The sequence below is a fragment of the Synchiropus splendidus genome, chromosome 15 (assembly GCF_027744825.2).
Source record: "Synchiropus splendidus isolate RoL2022-P1 chromosome 15, RoL_Sspl_1.0, whole genome shotgun sequence".
Classification (NCBI taxonomy): Eukaryota; Metazoa; Chordata; class Actinopteri; order Syngnathiformes; family Callionymidae; genus Synchiropus; species Synchiropus splendidus.
Window position 1 is genome coordinate 12,373,210 of NC_071348.1, and position 25,165 is coordinate 12,398,374.

Below are 25,165 nucleotides of genomic sequence, written 5' to 3' on the forward strand. Positions count from 1 at the left end.
CAACCTGGTCCAGAAGAGTGACGGAGGACTGCAGGATCTGTTGCCACTTGCTAAGCTGCGCCTGATGAAACTGCCTCTGCAACTGCAGAACCTGAGCCCATTCTCCAGCCGTCTGAGGAAGAGGACTGAGGAGGGGGGGTTGTAGAGAGGTTAGACAACCTTCTTGACCACATATCAGGAGCTACATTTTGACCACGGGACCGGGTCTGGAGCTGTAGATTCTGGCATCTAGTGGAGGAACTTCTTCGTTCTCTTTTGGCTTCTCGCTTCAGGAGTCGCCACAGTGGATCATCTTCCTCCATCTCACCCTGTCCTCTGCCTCCTCTTCTCTCAAACCTACAAACCTCATGTCCTCCTTCACCACCTCCTCAAATCTCCTCTTTGGCCTTCCACTCCACCTTCTGCCTGGGAGTTCCAACCTCAACATCTTCCTATCTGTACTGTCTCTCTCTCTCCTCTGTACATGTCCAAACCATCTCCATCTAGCCTCCCTGACTTTGTCTCCTAAACACCCTCGGATCTACTGCTTCCTGATCCTATCCATCCTGCTCACTCCCAGTGAGAACCTCAGCATCTTCATCTCTGCTACCTCCAGCTCTGCCTCCTGTCTTTTCCTCAGTGCCTCTGTTTCCAAACCATACAACATTGCTGGCCTCACCACCCTTTTGGGCACTTTCCCTTTCATCCCTGCCGACACCCTTTTGCCACACATCACTGACACTGACACTTTTCTCCAATGATTCCATCCTGCCTGCACCCGCTTCTTCACCTCTTTCTCACACTCTGCATCGCCCTGGACGGTAAATACTTAAAATCCCACACCTTCTTTATCTCTGCATCCTGTAACTTGTGCAACGTCAACTATGTGACACATTAGACTTGAGCCAAGGATTTTGAGGATTATAAAAGTATAAAAGTTTACTTTGACTTGGATTCTTGCACCGTCACGCCGAGTACACTGGCACCACCTAGTGGTTGCGCGACGGCCCACATCCGAGTGAGAGTCACAAAGTGAACCCCCCACATTGAATAACAAAAGTGCTGCTTAGTTCTCTCTCCAAGTCCGTCACTTCCGTATTGACTATATTTCTGGCTGAGGAATGTAGACCTTGAATTCACAAGGCTATGAAACAGTGGTTTGAAATTCTTCAGCAAGTGCGAACGTCATTGTTTTTGTCAAGATAATGATCACACGCCTGTCTGTGTGAACAGTAAAATAAGCACTTCCCATAATCCTCTTAATGGGAAACATTGAAAAAGAACCAGAGGGAAAGTTCTGATACAACACTTTCACCTAAACAAACAAATTACGACAGAAAAAAAGCTTTACGCTTTTATCAGCAGGTTGTCTTAAAAGTGTCACACAGCTTCGTTTACCTGTCAGTCACGGAATACGAGTGCCACGTCTCCAGTGTGTGAGCGGCTCTTTCCAGAGCGTACAGCTTGTAGAACAGCAGCATGTTGAGAGCCACCAGAACCACCAGGCTGATGGAAGAGAAACTGTAGGTTTGTCAACTGAACACAACGACAGGCGACTGTGTGAGGACAGCGAAAGCAACATCAGCAAAGAAAGTGAAAAGAAGGAAGCAACACAAGCATTTGGGGCCGTCACTTTCACTTGACTGAGATGCTGAAGGAGAAATCCACCAGTGACTAAATGTTGCTGATGCACATTGCCAGTTACTAGTGAGGGGGGGTGGGCAGGGGAGGTGGGGCGAGGGGGCGTTCAGCAGCATGCCTTGTGAACCACAGAAGTGTAAAACAGGGAGTAGGCAGTGTGAATGTACAGTGGCAACAGATGAACAACTCTCGCTGAGACTAGTGGAATGAGCCAAACTCTTCACGAGCTGGTGGATTTTTCCTTCCAACAGTTCCACTACAGCAGCTAGGAAGGGTGAACTCCTCTCATACAGTACCTGATACAGATCCTACGCAGAAAGGTGGGAAACAGAGAGAGATAGCAAGAAAGGCAGCATGAGGCTGTGATGTCACTTCAGCAGTCACGAATGCAGAACACAACAGGTTATAATACACATATACTTGGTGATAGTTGGGGGGTGGAAGGGGTGTCATGTCCCATAATACACTTAAACAGCTCAAAACACTTGATGTGAGCCTAAGAAAATATAACTAGCACACTGACTATCGACTACGTATGTGATGGTTGGGCCGCTTTGTTTTACACCTCTGGGCCTGAGATGCTCAGTTACAGTTTCAATACACTTCAATACAATATGATGGCAGTAGTGAGTCACTGAATTGCCGTGTCAGCTTCGTGATAGTTACCTACTATGAAGAAGTGGCGGCCCCAACAGTAAAAACTGATTTTTATAATGAACTAGAACATTTTTATTTTATAGCGATACTTTAATTGACTCTTTACTTTGTTTATTTATGAAAAAAATGATATTTAGACAGTGTTTAATTATATTCATTTTATTTTGAATTTTATTCATGTTTTACTCTTTATTCATTCATCTTTAGTAAATTTCATGAACATGACTGGCACCTGCTTCTGCTGCTGGTTGGACTTTTCAATGACAAACATCTTTGCACTGATCACATGGTTTCGTGTCATTTCACATGCCTGGTTATTGAAGAAATGAAATCAGTAATTCTGAAATCAGTAATCACAGTAAAGAATCAGTTCTATTCCGTGAATGGACCCATTTGTTCAGGAAAAGGTGGGCCCCGAGATAAAAAAAGGTTAAGAACCCTTGGACTACTTCAGCTTTTTAAGAGGCTTTAGAGCTTTAGCTTTATTTACTCCACCATATCATGCATGAGCTCCAACAAATAATGGCTTTCATTTACTTTGTGAAAATGTATTGCCCTTGCAATAAATAATTCTATTTTCCTCTGTGCTAGTATTTCGTGGCTAAATCGACAATAATAATAATGACATAGTATGACATATAAAATCATATATAATCATAAACCAACGTGATCAAACTTATTGAAATCTGTTTGCATTTCATCTTTTTTATACTCTCTATATTTTCATTTTATTTTCATTCATATTTTCATGTCACATCTTCTCTCATCCGTCTCATGGTTGATGGCCCTTCACATGTTATAGTGCAATAATACTTTCTGCCATGGAATCGTCATTTAATTAAATTATTTTAACAAAATGTAAATTAAATTTAGGATTTCTCTGTGGGCCCTCACAACAGTCACAATGTATTGTGTGGCCCCAAGCGAAATTCAATTGCCCACTTCTGGAGAAGAGGCAGTGAAATAGATGAAGCGACTGTAAAAACCTATGTCAACATGGGAGGCCACAGTATAGCCACATGCTGCCCTGACAAAAATTAGGATTGGACTTTTAAATATAATTTTTGAAATGCATTTTCCTTCTCTTTTCTGAATTATGAGCTTTGAACAAGCAATGCTCATTTTAACAGCGCCCTCCTCCCTCGAAATATCTAAAATATAGTGAAGAAAATACTGTTAAATAAAGCGCCTTTTAATATTATTATTATATATATTATATATATACGTGTGTGTGTTTTGTTTTTCCACTTCAGTAGCCAAGATATTGACCACAAACAAACCTTCATTTATGTATGATTTATGCTAAGAGACTTTAAATATATTTAGCTTATAATGTCTCGGTGGAATTACACTTGCAGTTATTTTATGATATTTAAGCCACAAAATATGAGTTTCATTCAGATTTCTTCACTTCTGCCCATCTATCTTTCGGCTTAACAACTCCTCATGTTAGTCCCAGGAAACAAATATAACCGCCCCCTCTCTGCACTAGACTGTCTGTCAGTGTGAGTAGTTTTCCATCACAGAGAACCTAGTCACATGATCTTCCACATATATTTCTTCCACTGTTCCCTAGCTGAGGCATCTCGTCACCAAACAAGACGGTTATCTGACGCCAGTGTCGGAAAACTGATAAAGATATTTGACTTTCATCACTTTGGTCAATACTTTACATCAAATGGCTCTGACCCACGACCTTTGTGTTTGCTGATCCTGACAGCTTCGCTCAGCCCTAGACGCAGCTGTGGAGGTTAATCATCTATCAGAGGACAAAATGTAGCCTTGACGGTGGGTCTCATGAAAAGACAGGGCTGAAATGCTAAGAAAGCCGACGGCGATATTGAGCTTAATAGTATGACTAAATAAGTAAAATATAACAATGCAGCAGACAAGACTAGGCACTGCTAACAAACATGACATGTAGCAACTCCTTCTGACTTAAAAACGTTATGATTCATGATCATTATGACCAGCAAACAAACACCAGTTGGGTATCAAAACCTATTTTCATAACCGCTCAGCATCTAATGTGGCCCAGGTGAGGGGAATCTAGGGGAGGTTTGGCTCGCAAAGATAACCATGGCTGTTGCTTCCATAACTTACATGAAGCTGACGATGAGTAGGATGGTGGAGATACTGCTCTGCCCTGCGCTGCGGGAAGCCTCTCCAAGCTTCATTGCACCTGAAAAAAAAGAAAAAAAGAGAAAAGAATGAAGGCCCATGTGGGTGAGAGAAGACAACTCCAGCATGGCTGACAGATATCGGTTCGTTCAAAATTGCTGTGCAACAGAGCGCCAGTTCAACTCACTGGCTTCTCTTCTGTCCCTGTCCTCCCCAACTCCTCGGTCCCCCCGGTCTCCGGCGCCGAGCCCGCCAACATCCCGCTCCCTCTCGCGCTCGCCCTGCCGCCGAGAGCATGTGCGTTTTCGTCGGCGAAGAGAAGGTGGGGTTTTGGCAGCGCTGGCGCCCACAGCGTCACCCGAGGTTACCACGGAAACCTCGGACTGCAGCAGCGTCTCCAGCTTGCAGACCTCACTCTCTGCATGCAGTGGAAAAATAAGACATGGTATTAGTAAAAAAAAAAAGCTCCTAATAACTATTGAATCTACATTCAACATTGAGCACACACATCAGGCAGTTCCATTAATACTCGTGTCGTGTAAAGGGAAACAAGTTGGACCTGCTGTTGGAAGCAGCTGGTCATGTGACTCACCCATGTGTCTGTAGTACTCCTCAATGCCACTCCAGGTGTTCTTTTCAATCAGGGCTTTCACCAAACTCCACGGCTGCTTCCTGTAGCAGATGTCTGAGGACACTCTGTTGGGAGACGTAAACAAGGTGGTGGCAATGTCAAACATTAAATGAAAAAAAAAACAAACCACAAAGCATTACAAGTGTCACACTGAGAATAATATTTAAGTCTATGCAATATTAAATTTCACCCAAATCATCACAGAATTCATTCATGTGTTTTCTCCAACTAGCTCAATGAAAAGCCAAACATTGGAAAGAGCTTGAGGGTAAATATGAGTATTGCATGTCAGGTGGTTTCCCTCTGAGACAACAGCAGCCTCCACGTAAGTGTTACGCAATACTGGTAAATAATAGTGTCGGCTGTTGTGGAGGAGAGTAGTACTGAGAGAGAATTGTTGTCGCGAGGAGAATGATCTTATCATGCAGAGAAAAGGTCATCCTCAGGAAAGGAACGTCCAAAGTATCCCGGCCCACAAAGGCATCCTTTTTATATATTTATATCCGCCACAAGTCGCGGCAATTCAATGACTAGCCATGAGATTGAGGACCAGTAGAACAGCTTTTTGAAGTCACACAGCAAATGAATTACTTCCACTGGCATGAAACAATATTTTGCCATGAACAAGTTTTCAATAACATGAGACAACCTCCTGCTAGCACAGCATGAAAAGAGCGTGAGCCATTATCAGACTTGTGATACCGATTCAGTGTGAATATATTGATATATATATATATATATATTGATATATATATATATATATATATATATATATATATATATATATATATATATATATATATATATATATATATATAAGTGTTGAACAAATTCTGAAACATTTGTTTATTCTGTGAACACGTATTTGCTCTAAACCAACAGGAGTGATGCTCACCTGAGCCGGCTCTTGTGCTTGTTGATGGAGGTGAGGCAGTATCTGTGGACAGTGTAGAAGTAGTCCTGGTAAGGAATGCCCGAGGTGATGACCTCTGAGTCCACCACGAAGCATTCGCCTTGGGCGCTGCTTTTATGCAATGTCTGGTAGCAGGAAGTGTAAAATAAAAGCATGAACAGTGGTCCACTTTACTTTCAGCTTCGATATGTGAAAACACTGACCTGCGTCTCCACCACAGGGGCAGTTTTGGGGCCGAGGGGGTTGTTGAGTGCGATGGTGTAGCTGAGCACCCGGCTGGTATTCCCGCTGCTGTTGTCCTGCAGCCACTCACCCACCGACAGATCTAAACAAAAAAAAAAAAACGTCACTCAAAAAACACTAGGAACAATTCCGAGACCTCCTTTAAAAAAACAAAGCAGGGAGAACACGTCGGTGACGATCTATGAGCAGAGAGAGGGAGCATAAGATCCAGCAAGAAGAGAGGGAGGAGAGAGAAAATGGGGTCATTCCACACTACTTCATGAAAAAGAAAGGCCTCAATTAGAGGGACACTCTGTTCCCAAGCATCCCGGGCCAGACAGGGAAAGCCTTTGGCCAAGCTGAATACGCAGTTGCAGTGTGCTTAAAATACATGCGACATTACTGGTAAAGACAATCATAAAAGTCAGACTGAAAGCTGGAGGGAAGTCGAGTGGATGAATGAATGAATTGTACTAAAACTAGCAATGGATCCACATGCAAACAAGTGTATGTTCACTGGGTAGTAGAATGAGAAAAAGGCATCTAGTTTAATGCAGTGTATTCTGAGCTCAGAGGAAAGCTACCAAAGAAACCAATTTATCCAACACTATTTGATTTGTTCAACAATAGTCGAAATATTCACATTGAAACCTTAAATTATGGCATGGCGGAAATACACTTCTTAATATTTTCTCTTAATTTTATAATATTTGAGCAACAAAAAAATTACTTTTATCCTTAAAGAACGCTTTTTGTCGACTAAGAAAATGTCAGTCTGGAAAGTCTCCAAAAAAAAAAAAAAAGAAGGTGACCAACTTCACCAGTTTCCATCTACAGGAAGAAGCAGGAGCTTGACACCTAGTTTTGAGATGACACCACAGGAAAACCATTTCCTGACCTTTCCTTTGTGAATTATTTTCATCCTTTCCTATAAAAAAATGTCCTGTCTCTTTTCAAAAACAATAATCAATGATATTGACATAATTGAGTCAATAAAATAAACAATAATGTGTCAACAAATCACCATTAAAGACAGCCAGAACAGGCAAACTCTGCTCCTTTCCAGCCAAGATCTTGGAAGAATCAATACAATTCCTTTATACAAGTAACAATGTACAGTATACACACACCATGATCCTAAAGCAGGAAAATGTGGGACACAGTTCTCAGGAATGTGTTCACAGTTCGGACCCATCTTCTGTGGCATCTTTAAGCAGTATACAAATGTATATTTGTTCAGTTGTAACTAACATTGCAATCCCTTAGTTCTTAACATTTTAAATTCTAACCCCTTTTCCCCAACATTACTGTACTTGTCTGATATCACAAATCAATGAGTGAACGCTGCAGCAGATGATTTGTGGTTTTGATCGTCGCAGGAAGTCGTGTTTGCATTTTATTTCAGCTGTGATGACGAACAGGAAGTTAAACAACTCTGACAGAGGGGTTAGTCATTAGCCAAACATCCCAAGACAATGTGAGCAAATGAGCATGATTAAACAGCGATGGGAGCAACACCAAGAGCTGCAGTTGAGCTTGAACGCATAATATTAAACAGCTTTTTATGAGGCGCTCAGATTGCTATACACACCAGTGAAGTGTCTCTGGGAGAAGAGGTGCTGGATGAAGTGCGTGTCGGCAGAGAACAGCAGGTCGTGCAGCTTGTCCACACTCATGCGGACCACCGTGTTGATGTTCAGCCGCCCACTCAGGTCGGCGCAAAAGGCCTCAACTTCACCTGGAGATCAAGGAGGCAACAGAATGAGACTGAAGAAATCGCTTCCTTATCCAGTTTCACAATGAACAACACTTCTTTAAAAAAAAGAGTCAAGGATGAGTCAGCCGATTTAGACCGTAAATGTAATTCTATTGGATTTTTACTGTTACTATTTGAAGAGTAGTGACACCAGGCACTGGTTTAATTTAGTCTCTTCTTGAATCATTAATGACAAATGTCCATGCATCACAAGATTCAGGGTTATATTGGGCATTACAGTGTGGAGAAGCGCTCTTCAATCTGTGTTTTCAGAGCAACATCCTTGTTCTGCTTTCTGAAACTCTCTAGACCTCATATATATTCGGGGAGACACAGTAATGTGCATGTCAAATCTTGCTGGCATCATTATAATTAAAACTTTTTTAAATACCTGTGGATATTTTAGTTTAGTTTAATTTTATTTATGTACTTTATTTCTTTCACAGTATTCTGATTGACAACCCAAAAATAAATAAATAAGAAATACCTAAACTGTCTAGGGAGAAACCGGTTGGGAGATAAAAACAGACACCAAATTCAAAACAGACTTCACACCCACCCAAATATCAATCCCTAAAAAAAATGAGGACTCACTTTCTTCTTGCGTGTCAGATGAGTTGCTGGGGTCAGTGGGAAGTTCCTCGTCATTAGTGATGTCCAGTGATGAGAGGTTTCCCAGGCTGGTGGCCGGCGGGGGCGACATGTGATTGGCCGTCTCAGAGAGGCTGTCTCCCCCCTCGTCCAGATTCTGAGAGCAGTGAAAGCGGAGAGAAACGCTCAGAGGGTTGACGGAGATCACCTCATCGTCATATGACTTAGAAGAGGAAGGAGGCCTCAGCTGGGCTGACCTCGTGTCCGAGCACTGAGCAGACATACCAGTGAAGCCCTGCAGTGAATGTGAAACTGACTCAGAGTCTACACTGCTCTGCATTTATGCATGGCTCAGGCTTGATCTGCAGGGATCAAGATGAGGACTGAGGTGGAAAAACCACAGCAGCTGTTCTTTAGGAGACACAGGCGGGAGACAGGGCACGCTGGAAAGCAGCAGCATGTTTATTTTTTATTTTCCAGAAATCTATTTATGTTAAATGAAGCACCTCCTATTTAACATTGGCATGCCATGTTGAAGGCTGTAATATCAGTTTAGCCAGCATTTCTGCAGCTCAAGCACAAATAGAATAGGAACGCTAACTGGAAAAATGTTTAAGAAAAGAATATGCTTGACAAAAAAATAGGGTAAAATAAGGACTGTATTTTAGTATTTATTAAACAATGTTTTGGGTTATTTTGTGGTCATAACAGTATACGCAGCTGAGATGAGAATAAAAAGTGTAGGAAGGCTGTTTAGGAAGTTTTGATCAAACAGTGAATACTACTTCAAGCTGAGTAACTCATTTGACAACAGTAACATTTTTTGGATCAAACACTGCATAAGTGACCTTAAAAACAGCTCTTTAAGAATAAGGTGAAGACAGAAAAAAAAATCCAAAATGAGAGCTAGAATATAGTCGTGGAAGTAGGTTGTATTTGAGGCACCACTTACGAAAGAAGCAGATGCAGAAGCCGGAGCAGACGTGTTGGTGGAGGTGGCGGACTGAAGTGAGCTGTGGAAGTTGGGCGGGCTTGGATCAAGGAGCTCGGAGCTGAGCCTGCGACTGGATGACGAGGGCATCTCTATAGGCAGACAGGAGGAGGAGTACGGGGGAGACGAGCCTCCTATGCTGGTGGTCTGAGTGCTCTGAACCAGAGCTGGTGAAGAGCTACCAGTGGAGGGTACCGACACAGAACTGAGGTCCAGCAGATCTGTGACAGATACAGACTCCTCACCTGGCCTGCGGCGGAAAATCAAAATAATCTGGTTACAGATTCCAAAGACAAAGACTGACCTGAACTATTATAGAATCTCCAAACTAATTTTGATATTTCCAAACAGGTAAATGGGTTCCCGCTCCGCTTTGCTAAAAATACCTGGCTATTCTATTTTTGATGAGCGTTGCATCAGACTGTATTGAGCGATGCAAAGCCAACACAGACTCCAGTAAATTTCCTAAACATCCAGCCAACTCGCCGTTTTGATAACATAAATGAACTTTGCTTCTTTAACTCCATCGCACTGATAAACAAGCCAAAAAAATATTTAAGAATGCAGTTTATTACTCAACAGCCAACACAAGGGAAAGTCGTAGACGGGCTGCTAATGCAACTGACTTGTCAATTAGTCTGCTGATAACTCAGTGTTGGTTCTGCTTTATTTAAGCAGATATTGATGGCTGCACACATAGAACCTCTGTCTCATCGAAACAAAAATAATCTACAATCTGCACTGCTACAGAATAAACAACCACTTCTTTTAATTTTTCAAAACAAGACATCAGATCTAATTTCAGCTATGAGACTGATGGCTATTACTAAAAGGACTTATTCTCAAGGTTGTATACTCACAACAGGCCGTTCATATGTTCGGCAGTGGGGGAGACGTAGTCGTCATCTTCACTGGTGAGGCCCAGCTCCGTGCCATAACACTGGTGCACAATGTGCCACAGCTCCTTAGGTGAGAGGGACTGAGGGTGGAAACACAAATACAGGTGAATCAATATGGTTTTTTTTCCCCACAAAGTACACATGCTGTAAGGTAGAGTTAATTCCGCATATAACAACAATATATAATATTAATAATAATGCATTATTTATAGTGTACTTTTTAGAATGTTGTTCACATTGGTACTGTGATTTTTCTACTGGCTCAGATTCATTAATATTTATTAAGGGTGGGAGAGGAGAAAACAGAATCACATCATGCTTGAACAATAAATAAAGAAAATAGTTCAATCCTGACATAAACCAAGACAAAAGCATATCGTCCTAGCCCTAATATTTATTCAGAATCTAAACATTGTTGCATGCTGTCAGTGTTGTGTGCCAAAAAGTCACATCCTAACTGTTACTTATTGAGAAGACTGAACAAAACAGCTAGAGTCTATTGGGAGACTGGGAGGAGGAGGTACCTTGTCCATCAGCGCATTCTGCCACAGGCGGAAAATCATCATGAAGCTGCGGTCCCTTGCTCCAAAAGAGGTGAAGAAATGCTGAGAAAGTGAAAATGAGCGGTACATGGTGAAGGGGCAGGAAGGAAGAAAGAGATAACATGAAAAGCAGAAACATATTGTGGTCAGCAGCTTTAGTCGTTGAGGTTTACTTAAGCACTAAAGCTGGACAAAATCTATTGATTCAGAGGCGAAAAAATAACAAATATATTTGGAATAATCGTAAAAAGTGAGGCAGAATTGGATGTCGGCCTCCTGCTACATTACGGGCCTCACCTTCTCATTGTCTGTACTGATCTGGATTGCATTTGGAATGAGCTTTGCCGTCTTCTCCTTGGTCATGGAGGTCACGTCTTTCAGCAGGATAGTGATCTGTCAGGAGAGAGAGCAAGTCACGCTGGGATGAATTCGGCAATATCCTTTCAAGGTTCCGGTGAATTAACATTGAGATAGAAGGGATGGAAATGACCTCAGATCAGACTGGATGTGCGACATGAACCAGGTTATCAAATGAGCATGACTGGATTTACGTGTGTGTGTACACAGAGTGTTTGCTGCTTACAGTGGTTTCCCAGCGGAAGATGTTACTGTAGAAACAGAGCCAGTTCTCTGACAGATAAAGCCGACCCTGGAGCAGAATATCCTTCTGAAGGGCACAAGAGTAGTCTGAGGAGAGACACAGAGGAGGTCAGCTGACAGAACCTCAGGAAGAATCCGGTGAAACACAAATTAAACATGGACTACAGAGGTGTATATTGGAGGACTATTCTTCAAATGCTTGTACTGAAATCCTCCTGGTTCCAAGGTGCCACACAAGTTTTAACACTGGACAAGTTAATAAGTAGCAATGTAAACTTTTAGTTAACGATTAATTGACGGAAAGTGCACTGTTGGAATCTAAACTGCAACTTCAGGCGAAATATGTCCACTAATGTGAACCCCACTAGTGAGTTCACATTTGATTTATCTCAAAGAATGTTTGGTGCATATTATGCGCAACTACAAGAGGGTGATTTGCGAAAAAAGCATATGCACAACACAAGAATCGAGGACTACTTGTCTGAGCTACGGGTCACGTACCCACAATAAGCCTCTCCGAGTCTGGAAGTTTCTTGAAGATTTTACGAAAGTCCTCGTTGCGCTGTTTATACGTTGGACTAAGAACCTGAGGAGGCAAGTGAATAGAGACGTGCTAGTTACAACCATACATTCATCACTGACTATGCGCCTTAAAAAAACTGCATCAGCATGAGTGAAACCCAGACGTCTAATGAGGGAATCATGAGTGTTTACTTACATTGTACCAGCTCTGCATTTTCTGCAACACAGAAGAAAGATCAGCAAATTAATGAGTGATCTTTTGACATGAAAATGCTTTTTAATATCCTTGTTGACAAGGCTTCAATCCAGAAAACAACTTGGATTACTGCTGTTTGTTGACAGAGAGTGAAAAGAAAGAATTCAATAACTGATAGAAGAAAAGGAAAACTTGCAGGATGATTGACAGAAAGAATGGTGTAAGTGTTAGTGGTGTTGTGTGTTCTTTGGACTTTCACAAGAAGCCAGTCTGACAAAGCAAGCTGTAGAAATTAGCAGTAATTCACACTTTCAAATCGAAACTACTCTGATATCTAATGTTGCTTATTTGCAAATAATGTTCACTATGTTGAACGATCCAAACAGCAGCAGTATAATACCTGCTGCAACAAAAAATACATTGAAAAAAAATGAAAGCAACATTCTTTAAGTATTAATATTGCATTTCTGAAATGAAGGTTGTTTGTGGTAACTTTTTTTGATAAGTTGTTTTGGAAGTTTAGCCTTCAACAGGACAAAACATTTACAACTCATGTCATTTCACTGGCATTATCAGCAGATTGATAAGAAGTTGTGGTTACCTTGGCATTACGGCTGAAGTGACGAGAAGCAATCGGGTACGCGGCCGTGAGTGAGGAGGCAGATGGTATGGAGGGCAGGGGGCTATCTGACCCTCCTCCTCCTCCACCACCGCTACTCTTCTCTCCCCCTCCCTCACTCTCGCTGGCCCTGCTGCTCCCAAGAACCCTGCGCCGCAGGGAGGGAGAGCTGCCTGGAGTGCTGCGCGGGGAATTACTGGCTGTGCTGGAAACAGAAAAGACACAAGGTTTCAGTCAGGTGAGGTCAGGAGGGTTGCTAATCGTTTTGCATGTTCATTTATTCAATACACGGCTTTGACTTGAGCACAAGTCTTTTCTGTTAGGCTGTAGCGTGTCATCTCATGATAATATCCACTGGTGGTGCCACCAGCTGAACTCAATCCAAGTTATAAGACATCCGCACAATTCTCATAAAACCTTGCTCACATAAGATTAAATTTAAATGCTGGAGCTCAAGAAGAAATTTATATCCAAAAGGCGGACTTAATTAACCTTAAGAACTCAGATCACTCAAAAGGTTAACAATAATGTTTGAACTCCGTATAACGTTTTCCAAAAACAAATCCACAATAGAAGGTCTTCATTGCCTGGATTTGCTACCATGCTGTCGCATGATTAAACACGTCCCGACTTCCCTCGACAACATTAACCATTGGACCTAAGAGGATTGCTAATCGGGTTTATTATAATCAATAATCCTAACCTGATAATGTATGAGTCCAGTATGTCATATTTAAGACCTTTGGATCGGCATTATTGCTGAATGAACTTTGTTTTCTAAGATATAATTGAAAGGTCCATCAGTTCAACTACAACCTCAAACTTACAGACACAACAAGAACAACAGTGAAAGACCATCACTTCACTTCTGGTTGTCGACTTGCTATGAAAGTGGCCTGTTTGGTGTGAAGATCAGAAGCAGCCAACAAGTCCATCACTGAACAGGAAGTCAGCTTGACCCCCTCTACGCTTGGATGCATCCCAGTCTCTGAGGGATTGCAGAGTTCTCTCAGGCCACTACCTTCAGGTTATACAGCACGCACTTGTCAAATGAAGACAATTTTCTATGCTTGAATAGATGATCTTTTACTTTCAGCCCAGAGAGTTTACTTTCAGACTTCAAAGGTCACATCAGCAAAATCTTCCTGAGGGGCCTGTTTTTTTTAAATAAATGTAAACCAACTTCATCAGAACAAATAGAAATTAAAATAAATAAATAGAGACGACTAAAAAAGAAAGATGAAAGGCCACAACTGAAAGCATAACTGCAATAATAATAAAAGGAAAATGTTGCACACATAGGTCACAAAGGACAGCTGGCAATGACCTCCCTCACAGGGATCAGTCTGAAACGGCAGCAGAAGCAGCATCTTTCTGTGATGCATGGTGACATCCTTCTCCATATAGAAAAGCAGCAACGCATGTAAATAGATTGTGTGGTCACTCTGGAAGGACCAGAACATGCAGCGATGACAATCTGTGATGTCATGTGTTTACAAAGCTTCAGCTAAATCCAGCAGCGGCGTGACTCCTAACACACAATCCTGCAGCATTGAGAGACAACCTGGACACAAACCCTGCTGTAGATTTTAATGTTGTCTCCTGACATGCTGAGCAAGCTGACCCAGAACATCAGCAGAGGATTAGTAAGCAGACCTAGAAACAGCCTATTCTTCAATAACTGGAGTCAAGGTGCTGGGTGGGCTGGGCAGAGGCCCACGGTGCAGCTGGATGGAGGGGGTCTTGTTATTAAACATGCTGAGGGAATCACTGACAGCGCTGAGAGCGGAACGTCCTTTCAGTGCACAAGAATCCTGACCAACTGCACCTGTGCCCTTCCCCTATCGTCCTGTTCCTCCTCATCCTCAATATTGTGACAACATGAGACGCCAGCGGCAGCTACACATCAACGCTTAAACCTTGACAGAATCAACTTACTCGAACATATCATGAGGCGTCTGCGATCCAGCGAAAAGCAACAACAACAACAACACGCTGTTGCTCGATGTGGTGTCAATATGGCACCGGTGCCCCCGTTGTGTGTCGGGCTAAAGCGAGCCAGACGGTCCAGGGGCGTTTGTCCGCTGTGAGTCGAGCTTCGCCGCCGGGTCCGAACTGTCCACCGTCCCGCGGAACGGACGTTAGTTTCCCATCGTGAATGACGTGGCCGCACCGCGCGGCCAGGTACCGGACGGACTGCAGCTCCCGGTGCCGTTTACAAGACACGCTAGCGGGGCTGGCGTCCATCAGTAATCCCCTTTGCAAGGAGAGCAGCGGAGGGAGGAGGAGCAGGGAGGAGGCGGCTTCATGAGAGAGGGAGGCCGGACCGTTTGTTCCCACCGAGGAGGGGAGGGGGCGTCCAGCCTGGCCACGATCTCACGCAGCAATGACGCTTTCTAATCAGGTTATCTTGGCAACGAAGAACCACGTATTCATATTACATGAGATAACTTGATCAGATTTGTTCTGCGACTCTCAGTAGTCTATGATAAAGAAAGGCCACAGAAAGTCAAAAAATGACTCATAAAATGTTTATATATGGACTTTCTATATGTAACCGGGTTGCGTTAAGTAGCTAAAAATAATCAGCTAAAATACTTTTTGCATGTATTATATGGCTTAAAACTGGAGGAGCCAGATATAAAGGGAGGCATCTATTTATTATTGCCATTAAAGGTTCTCATACACCTGTTGTTTTGTAAACAAAAAAAGAAGCACATTTAATCTGCAAAATGTACATCAGCGAGTGCTAGTTTAGTCAACAGACACATCTAACTCTTAAAAACCTTTTCTTCTGCGGCCAAAACATATGCAATTTCAGATGAGGTCGACTCTAAATTGCATAAATGGGACTTTTCAAGGTTCCCTAAACCAACACGACATCTTATCCCAGGTTGCAAAATATGCCAAGTGGCAGTAGAAAGCTGCAACCACACCAAAGGCAACGGGGCGACACATGAAACCAACAATACGACTAGATGTATCTCCAGAGATCAGCAGGCCATCATTATCTCCTCAGCTAGTCTTCCTAGAATAGCAGCATAGAGGCCGCACGGAGCAGTAGTCATCGGAATTAAATTAGCCAAACACAAGATTCATAAACAGCAGACCACATTGCCATATTATAGCTGTATTGGTAGTGACAAATCTGGATACTCCAAGTTGTTCCCAAAAATAAAACCATATAGTTTCACTATAAATACAGCCGATATCACCACCAAGGCCAAGCACTCACTCAATCCTTTAACACACTGTCTCTCTGTCCATCCCAGTGGATTAAATTCTACATCATAATCCAAGCTTGGTTTAAACGGGACTACATCTCCACTACCCCTTCTCCCTCTCTGTAATCTGCTTTTCTGGGGTTGGCAAAGGGCCATGGTAATGATGGACTTCTGTCGAGTAGACAGTGCGACAGTGTGAGGGAAATGAGACAGAAAGAAGCGTGAAAGTGTGCGGGGACAGAGTCAGCCCTCATACCTACTTGATGTCCTCTCTCTCTTGCGTGCCGGTGACCTCATGTTTCAACATAGCAAGTGAAAGAAGAGGGACCTGAGAGTCACATGGGAACACTTCACTAATGCATATTAAGCTATACTCCAAAACACCAATAAAAATAGCTGCTCTACTACACATACTAGCAGTATGTATTTAAAGCATCTAGTATTACTAAACACCCAAAACCTCAAATCAAAAACAGCACTAGCATCAGGTTAGGAAATACATTACCTCTGGTGTCCAAGTTCGACTTCTGGATTGCAGTGAATTATTTCCAGAGTTTATAACAGCAACCTTCAAAGCCTTTCTCCAGCGATGCTGCCTTTGTTATGTCACATTTATAATTCATAAGCTAATCAAACATGAAGACTTAAATATAAACATAAAAGGTACAACATAATCAAAACTATTGCTCACATTACAATTTCCTACAAATCCAGTGGTGCTAAAAAAGTTACCAAATCTTGCTAATGCGACATCAATCTTAGTCGCAGAAGTTGACAAAACTTTGTCAAAGAATGGAGAAGCAAGAAGAGGAAACAGTTTTGACTGAGAGTGAAACCATAGTTGGTGGTCACAAGCAACTACACGAAAAGTGACACACACAGCTGCACAACAGTGCATTTTAATTTGAGCTTTACCATCTCTGAGGACTAACAGATCTGAGGAACATATGGAGGTCACTCAATACTGAGCAAACTCTGGTCGGCTTGGTATGAAATGAGCACAAGGTTCAAAACATATATACAATCGGACTAGGGCTGTGTATTGGCAGGTATCTTGCGATACCATACGTATCCCGATACAGCAGCAGTGATACGATATGTTGCAATATATTGTGGTACCATAAGTTCAGCAATATATTGTAATAAGAGTCATCATTTTTAGGGGGGAATTAGATAATACAGTACAATATTATTAACATGAAGACAAGCTTATTGATATGACGTGAATCCAGTCAGACTTTCAGTTAAATTTCACTCAGGAATGGATCAACAATATAACGCTGACTTAAAATATCAAGACAATATCACACAATCAAGTATTGTGACATTTCAGCAAAAATCAATATTTTCTTTTTTTGGTTGATCATGCTAGGGGCAGCTACAAACCTTTGAAGGTCCTTGTGATAGTTAAAAGGGAAACTACATCTACTGCTGAGAAATATCAGTCTCACCACCAAAATGCTTTGCTTATCGAATGTTTGCCAGACAAAAGGACACTTAACTGTGGACGCTTCACAGAGATATTGCCAGAAGGGAAAAATCCAAACACAAGATGACTTCTGTGTCAAGATTTATTTCTTTCACTGGCAACTATCTTCAAGGTGAATTATGTTGACGCACGCTTACAAGAATGAAGACTGTTGTCTTTGAAAGCCTCCACCCACGACACAGACATTAGTCTTCCACTGAATATGATTCTCTGACTGCATTAGCTTCGCTCAAATTTATTTAAATTATTAATGGACAGGAGTTATTTTGGTGGTAGAATGTACCGGTGGTAAAAGATCCAACTCAAAACCTTACATTAACAAAAGGAAAATGACAACTAAAGGGTATGTACCAGGTTCAATTTAACTTTCATGGTTTGACATTAATTATTAACATATAATCTTGAGTCTATTCTGTGTTCCGCATGACTCAAGCAAAGGAATGTCTCCTGTTCACCAAGGTGTAGATAAATTACCATTGTCTTCTTCTTTCTCTTCCAGCTTCTCCCTTCAGGAGTCGCCACAGCGGATCATCTTCCTCCATCTCACCCTGTCCTCCGCTTCCTCTTCTCTCAAACCTACAAACCTCATGTCCTCCTTCACCACCTCCATAAATCTCCTCTTTGGCCTTCCTCTCCACCTTCTGCCTGGCAGTTCCAACCTCAACATCTTCATAAATTATCATTGTGATGTATTTTATACACACATACACATACATACAAGCGCTGACATTAAACTACTCAAAAAAACAAAAACAAAAAAAGACATATTAAAGAAATTTTCCTGCCCTTAGTCAACACTCACCTTAACAAGACACCTTCATTTGTGCCATGACTATCAGGTCACACAAAACCAAAACAATACAACTGGGTCAACAAATATCATGAGTGAATGAAAAGGACAAGGGCACAGCTGTTCATACAAAGCACCCTCTGCCTGTCCTCTGTAGCCCACTGCAGCGGTGCCCAGAGCCGCCTCGGATTGGACCCGCGTTACATCATCAGACTCAGCGCAAGCAACCATTGGCTGAGGGTGATGTCATGCTATGGAGGAGGGCTAAACGGCGTCTAGGCCACGCCCACCACTTCTTACAACCGGCTCAGTTTCCACAGTAGAGTTTCCTTCTTTGTTTACAGTTGACACAACATGTGTATGGAACTCAAAAGTTCAGTAGTAGTGTCTGCAGCTTTCTTTCTGAACACATTTTTTCACATCACGACACACAATGAATTGAGTTAATCGGGTTTTAATAGTGTAATCTCCCTCAGCTTGTAACCACTAGCTAATTCAGCGTGCACTGTTCCAAAATAGTTGACCTGCCGCGGCTTTGAAAAGTGGACTAGGTAAGTTGTCATGTAAGACTGACAGCCTGGTCCAAGTGAAGCAGTGATGAGCACAACATTGGCATTCGCAGCAAAACACTTCACCCAAACAACATAAAATAGCCAGTCACACACACTTATCAGCTCTTCAAACGTGACCACCATCATATAGAATGGAAAAAACATTTAACCATTTCTCCTTCACTCCTACTCTTCTTATTCATCAACTCGAAAACTGTGCGAGATGCCACATGTCCTCAGTCTGCTTCAGTATAAATGTTCTCTTGCCACAGCTGCAATAGCAGCTGCTGTTCGTGTGGAACTGTTCACACTCTGTATAAAGATAAGATCTGTGGTCCGTATACTGCATAGCGCTTTTTTTTATAGGCATACATTTCATCACCGTTCTACTTTTTGTCTTTTTTGCTGCAAAACATCTGCGTTTTCCTCCTAAAAATGAAAAATATATATATATATTTGCATGTCCAAAGTCCCCACGCAATGACCACATGTAAGTCAGCTGGATCTATCACACTAACCTGCAGCTGTCCCAGTCAGAGTCTCTGTTGAGAAGGCTCCTCAGGGACCACCGGGAGCGCCGACTCGGAGAAGGGCTTCGAGACCAGGAGCAAGAAGGCAGCAGGAGGCGGTCTTGTTTGAGACTGTCCTGAAGAGCCTCTTGCCCCTCCAAACAGGGAGAGCCATCTCTGCTGTGCGACTGACTGGGACCCTTGTCTGGAGACTTCTGTATCACAATTTGAGGTGTTTCTCCTCGTCTGGAGTTAGTACAGGTGTGCTCTTCTGCATTCCGTTTTTTAGCCCGACTGCGGCTGGGGTGAGTCCGACTGTAGCGGCTGGAGAGAGACCGTCTGGGGCTTGATGAGCAAGACCAGGACTCGGTTTCTGAGGAAGGTGGCAGGACGGTCAACGTTGGCACAGGGATCGGTTGAGCGAGAGTCATCCCTTTTGATCTCGTAGGCGACGACATTGTCATTTTTAGACCTAGCAGCAAGTCGACTTAACCCTTCTGCGAAATCACGGTTGGCTTTGTAGGCATCTTCCTGGTGATCCGTAACCTTCAGGAGTTGGTACCTAACTACAAATAGATGCATCAGGTCCTCCGTGCAGTCAATTTTAAGATTCTTTTTCAATGAATTACCAAAAAAGTCACTTAGAAGTAGTTCTGTTGAAGTGGCCTTGGTATGCAATCCTCACTAGATCTGCTGTCAAATTTCCACTGAGTCGAATTGTATTCTTCGTAAGCAGCATTATCACCACTGGATCGCACCAACTTTGTTGCCACATCCTTCCTGTCGACACTTCCTTCAGTATTCTTCCTCTCAGCAGACTTCAGTTCTGCATTAGCATAAACTCTGAGAAGAATATCCAGACCGATGTCAGGAATTAAATACCTGAGAGATGAAAAAACAGAGCTGGAAATGCATCTTCACATCAAACAACTTTCCCCATTGATTGTTTTAAATTTCTGTAAAATGGGACGCTTTGATTCTGAAAAGCACAACCTAGCAATGTAAAGTATATACTGTGTATGTATGTATGTATATTTACTTTTTAAATGTTTTTTTATTTGGCCTTTGAGTCACATTCGGGGACACCACCTCCACCATAATGTATTGATATATCAGTATTATTTATGGAAAACACGATGACAGGAAGGCGTTCTACTGCTGTTACTAGTAAAAAAACACGATAATCCACATTTTCTGAAAGAAACAATATATGTGCAGTTTCATGCGTAGAAATGACATTGTAATAATTAGTTTCTACATTTATTTTCTTTTTATTCCATAGACTACTATCTGTACAAAGTGAAGGCCTTTGCTGTTTATTAGGTTCTCCTTATCCAATATCCATCTCCAGTAGTTAGCCTAGTTCTTATTAATATCTGCATCTTTTCACAGTGATTTTCTTTTCAGATTGCTGGCTTTTAGCTGGGATGGTGTCTGGGTGACCTCAGATGCAAAACATGAAAAAATGGACGCCCTCCCGTATCCACATCAGGATGCCTTAAACGTTTGACTATTAGTGTCTGTATAACGCCTTACTCGTAGTGTCATGAGTTAATCTCTGTTAGTGTTACTTATTTGACTCTGATGCTTGTTTTTATAAAAAGTTATTTTTGTACAAATAGATGTGTACAGGTCGTTTTTTTTACAATGCAAGTTGTAAAGTTTGAAAATCCAAGCTAAAAGCCTGCTTCACTCTATAACAAGAAAATACTTTTAATGATACAGTGCAGTGAGTAAATGTGTAACTATTAAATGGCTCACTTGAAATTATGGGATTGACAGCAGTAAAGCTCAGCAGACTGACACTGGCTCGGTGTCTCATAGCAGCAACTAGATTCCAATGTGTAAACACTGAAATAAGTGTGTGCTAGTCATTATTCTCACAGCATCATTGAGTATAAGTGAAGCTGCTTCCAGTGTCTCCAGAAAGCATTCACAGTGCATGTATTTTTCCACATTGCAGTGGTATACCCTTGAATTTTGAGCATGAAAACAGTTTTATTTATTCCGTTTCATTGCAAAATATTGATGACTAAATAATAATATGATGATGATGACTAAAGAAGAAAGACTAGCTAATGTGGTAAATCAAAGTTGGATCATTTGTGAGCTATTTCACCCACATATTTGGTCATTGATTTTTTTCCGTCTCCCGTTAAAAAAATAGCCAAAACTGAGATCATACTGCACTATTCGAGATAGTACTAATCATTTTAATTCCTTTGTAGCTTATGTAGGCGAGGGAACTAATAGACACAAAATCACTAGAGCAAGAAGTGAGCTCTTTTTAACAATGTGTCCTTAAGAGAGGAAAAGTCCTGTCACTCCATTGTTTGCCCGCACAGCGCACCTTTGACTGGCCCAAGTGTCTGTGTTTGCGATGATCTATTTGAACAAGAGCAATCTTGGCACGCACTTGTTTGACCAGAGCAATCCAATATAATCTCTGCAGCTGTCAGGGCACGAAAAAACCTCTATTGATTTCATATATGCTCAAAGGTTATGTTAAAATTTAGAAGGAAATAAAGGCAAAAAGGCAGGAGAAAACAACACAACATGACAGCAAACATTCTGGCAGAGCAGGAATGCTCCGGAGAAATTTCAACTCTTCGATTGTGCAACCAAGTCCCCGATGGCATTCTGCTAACCTTTTTTTAATCAGTTTCAAACCAACATGTAACATGGCATATAAACACAGCCATGGATAAACGGCTTTCAAATGTGTAATACATGATGAAATATAAATACTGAAGGATTTAAAGCAAAATATTAAATTTAAAGCTTAGCAAAAGGCCAGAGACGCTTCATAAATCTCTGTGCCTGTGGGCATTGGTGATGTCATGCATTTGAGAAAATGAGGTTAACAATGTGAAAAATACACCAAAGAGCACATTAATGTCTCAGTGCTGGGCTTCTTATTGATGGACTACAGCTATCATTGAACATCAAGATGAATTCATCCTCCAACAGGCACACAAAGATAAGACTGTAGAATTGACGTCAGCAGCAAAACTACAACCAATAATACCGTCGCTCACTGAATCTTTCAAGAAGGACAAATAAAAAGGTAGGTTAACTACCATAATTTACGGACTATAGTGCACACTGGAATATAAGATGCACCGAAGGACTGAAGCCGCAGGTCCAGCGGTGCTGTCTGCGCCAGCTTCAAAATGCATGAGGATCACGTCTAAGCTACTTTTAAAAATGGGGTCCAGCATCAAGTCAGACTCATGAAACAAACTCAGCAATGTTCAAACTCAGAGATGCAGACACGTGGGCGAAAACAGCGCGTTGCGAGCGCTTTAAGGTGAATAAAACACCAGTGATTTCATCAGTCTGACGTGACAAGCCTCAATATTTTTGGCTGCATACACTCTATAGACTGTAAAAATCCATATATTAGCTGCAGGGTAGTAGCTATGTCCGGATATTACTGTACATTGAAAACGATGTAGCACACGTGCCAGCCCTGCAAGCGGCACTGTGTTCTGCAAAAGTTTTATTTTGCGGTTAAATTATGTGAGAGTGAGATGGTGAGTGAGAACCTGAGTGCACGGAGTTGTTTGCAGATCCAGAGGAACTAAATAGATACTATAACTATTTGTGTACTTCGACTACTTCTACTCCCCAGATCAACCACTCTATTACATTGGTGGCTTTAATCTACATGGAACCTCGGATGAGTGAAAGTGAACCAGTGCATCTCCTTTGTCACTTTCAAGAGCATGCTTGTTGACCCATTGCAACAAAAGAGGTGCCAAAGATGTATGTTAACATTTCAGTTAAGATCAAAACCTGTTGCTGTGAAATGACAACTTTTTTTGTCTGGGTGACACATTGAGGTGAGAATATAAACAACATGCTGCAACATACAGTACAATTACAACTCCATCAAAGGTTACTTAAAAAAGTTATTTTAGCTGTGTGACTAGTTTGTCATGACACATAGGCTTTTGTAGAAACCAAGACTACACAGCACTGATTTCACAAGCATTTTAGTCATTTTTTGTAATTCTGCGTATTGAATGAGACAAGAAGCACTTGGTTGATTCACAGCTGTCTCAATTTGAGCAAGAGCAATTGTTCTTCCGCACTTGTCCACTTCCAAATCATCAGTGGTTTTCAGAACAACTCCAACAAGCAGCTACTAACCGCTTTACTACCTGTGCACTCAGCATTACATACAGCAGCATTGAGGATGAATTCAGTTCAGAAAGCTTTTTGTTGAATCAATAATGCGGCTTCACAGTAGAATAGTGACAAAGATCATGTCATTCTTACACTCACACCAATCACCATCGAGTCATGCTTTGGAGATATATATATAGAGAGTAGAAAGGCCAAGGAGATGAACTTATAAGGGGACCTTTGAGGCTCCAGTTGGTATCAGAATCAGAATCAGAATCAGAATCAAATTTATTGCCATGGTCAGTGGGGAGCCCACTGACTAGGAAAGTGCCTTGGAATAAAGTGCAACAAAAAACAAATAAAATAAAATAAATAGAATAACATTACAACAAGGCTGTTCATGAATTTAACAATCTGATGGCCGAGGGAAAGAAGCTGTTCCTGTGACGGGAGGTTCTGGTCTGGATGGACCGTAGCCTCCTGCCAGAGGGAAGAGGAACAAACAGTCCATGTCCAGGGTGAGAAGGGTCGGCTCTGATCCGACCTGCACGTCTCTGGGTCCTAGAGGCATACAGGTCATGAAGAGGTGGCAGGCTGCAACCGATCACCTTCTCAGCAGAACGTACGATGCGCTGCAGTCTGCTCTTGTCCCTGGAGGTGGCACTGTTGTACCAGACGGTGATAGAGGAGGTGAGGATGGACTGGATGATGGCCGTGTAGAACTCCACCAGCAACTTCGTCGGCAGTCGTAGTTTTCGTAGCTGCCTCAGAAAGAACATTCTCTGCTGGGCCTTCCTGATGAGGGACCTGATGGTTGGCTCCCATTTGAGGTCCTCAGTGATGGTGGTTCCCAGGAAGCAGAAGGAGTCCACAATAGGAATGGATAAACCAGCCAACATGAGAGGGGACGGAGGAGCTGTTACTCTCCTGAAGTCCATGATCATCTCCACTGTCTTCTGAGCGTTGAGCTCCAGGTTGTTGTTGCTGCACCAGGACACCAGCCGGTCCACCTCCCTCCTGTAAGCCGACTCATCTCCATCTGAGATGAGCCCGATGATGGTGGTGTCGTCCGCAAACTTGATCAGCTTCACGGACTCGTGGCTGGAGGTGCAGCAGTTAGTGTACAGGGAGAAGAGCCATGGAGAGAGAACACAGCCCTGAGGAGACCCAATGTTGAGGGTCCGAGTGTCAGAGACAGTCGTCCCCAGCCGCACACGCTGACTTCGGCTGGTCAGGAAGTCTGTAATCCATCTGCAGAGAGAGTCAGGCACGTCCAGCTGGCGAAGCTTGTCTTCAAGCAGAGTTGGAAGAATTGTATTAAAGGCAGAGCTGAAGTCCACAAACAGGATCCTGGCATAGGTTCCTGGGGAGTCCAGATGCTCCAGAACGAAATGAAGGGCCTGGTTCACTGCATCGTCCACAGATCTGTTGGCTCTGTAGGCAAACTGCAATGAGTCCAGGTGAGAAGCAGTGATGGACTTCAGGTGAGAGAGAACCAGGCGCTCAAAGGACTTCATGACCACAGACGTCAGTGCCACCGGTCTGTAGTCATTCAGTCCTGTGATCCTGGCCTTCTTGGGAACAGGGATGA

The 25,165-nt window shown here is 42.4% G+C and overlaps 1 protein-coding gene across 9 annotated transcripts in view; it reads right to left on the reverse strand.

The window, feature by feature from the left end:
• gramd1a (GRAM domain containing 1A) overlaps positions 1-25,165 on the reverse strand; it is a 30,786-nt gene that overhangs the window by 2,969 nt on the left and 2,652 nt on the right. The window contains exons 2-20 of one of the 9 annotated variants that reach the window (XM_053887069.1): positions 20,073-20,325; positions 19,453-20,009; positions 12,863-13,085; positions 12,262-12,282; positions 12,045-12,129; positions 11,527-11,630; positions 11,241-11,336; positions 10,926-11,006; positions 10,363-10,481; positions 9,464-9,752; positions 8,515-8,668; positions 7,756-7,902; positions 6,146-6,267; positions 5,925-6,067; positions 4,991-5,094; positions 4,586-4,816; positions 4,381-4,459; positions 1,378-1,485; positions 5-125 (exon numbers count right to left, since the gene is read on the reverse strand). In XM_053887069.1, coding sequence (XP_053743044.1) covers positions 5-125; positions 1,378-1,485; positions 4,381-4,459; positions 4,586-4,816; positions 4,991-5,094; positions 5,925-6,067; positions 6,146-6,267; positions 7,756-7,902; positions 8,515-8,668; positions 9,464-9,752; positions 10,363-10,481; positions 10,926-11,006; positions 11,241-11,336; positions 11,527-11,630; positions 12,045-12,129; positions 12,262-12,282; positions 12,863-13,085; positions 19,453-19,907 — 2,682 coding nt within the window. In that variant the 5' untranslated portion in view covers positions 19,908-20,009; positions 20,073-20,325. Of the gene's footprint in view, positions 1-4; positions 126-1,377; positions 1,486-1,508; positions 1,929-4,380; positions 4,460-4,585; positions 4,817-4,990; positions 5,095-5,924; positions 6,068-6,145; positions 6,268-7,755; positions 7,903-8,514; positions 8,669-9,463; positions 9,753-10,362; positions 10,482-10,925; positions 11,007-11,240; positions 11,337-11,526; positions 11,631-12,044; positions 12,130-12,261; positions 12,283-12,862; positions 13,086-14,818; positions 15,314-16,360; positions 16,571-16,609; positions 16,624-18,067; positions 18,539-19,452; positions 20,326-25,165 lie in introns of those variants that run through there. The other 8 variants (XM_053887073.1, XM_053887075.1, XM_053887076.1 and 5 more) reach the window with 8 other exon arrangements.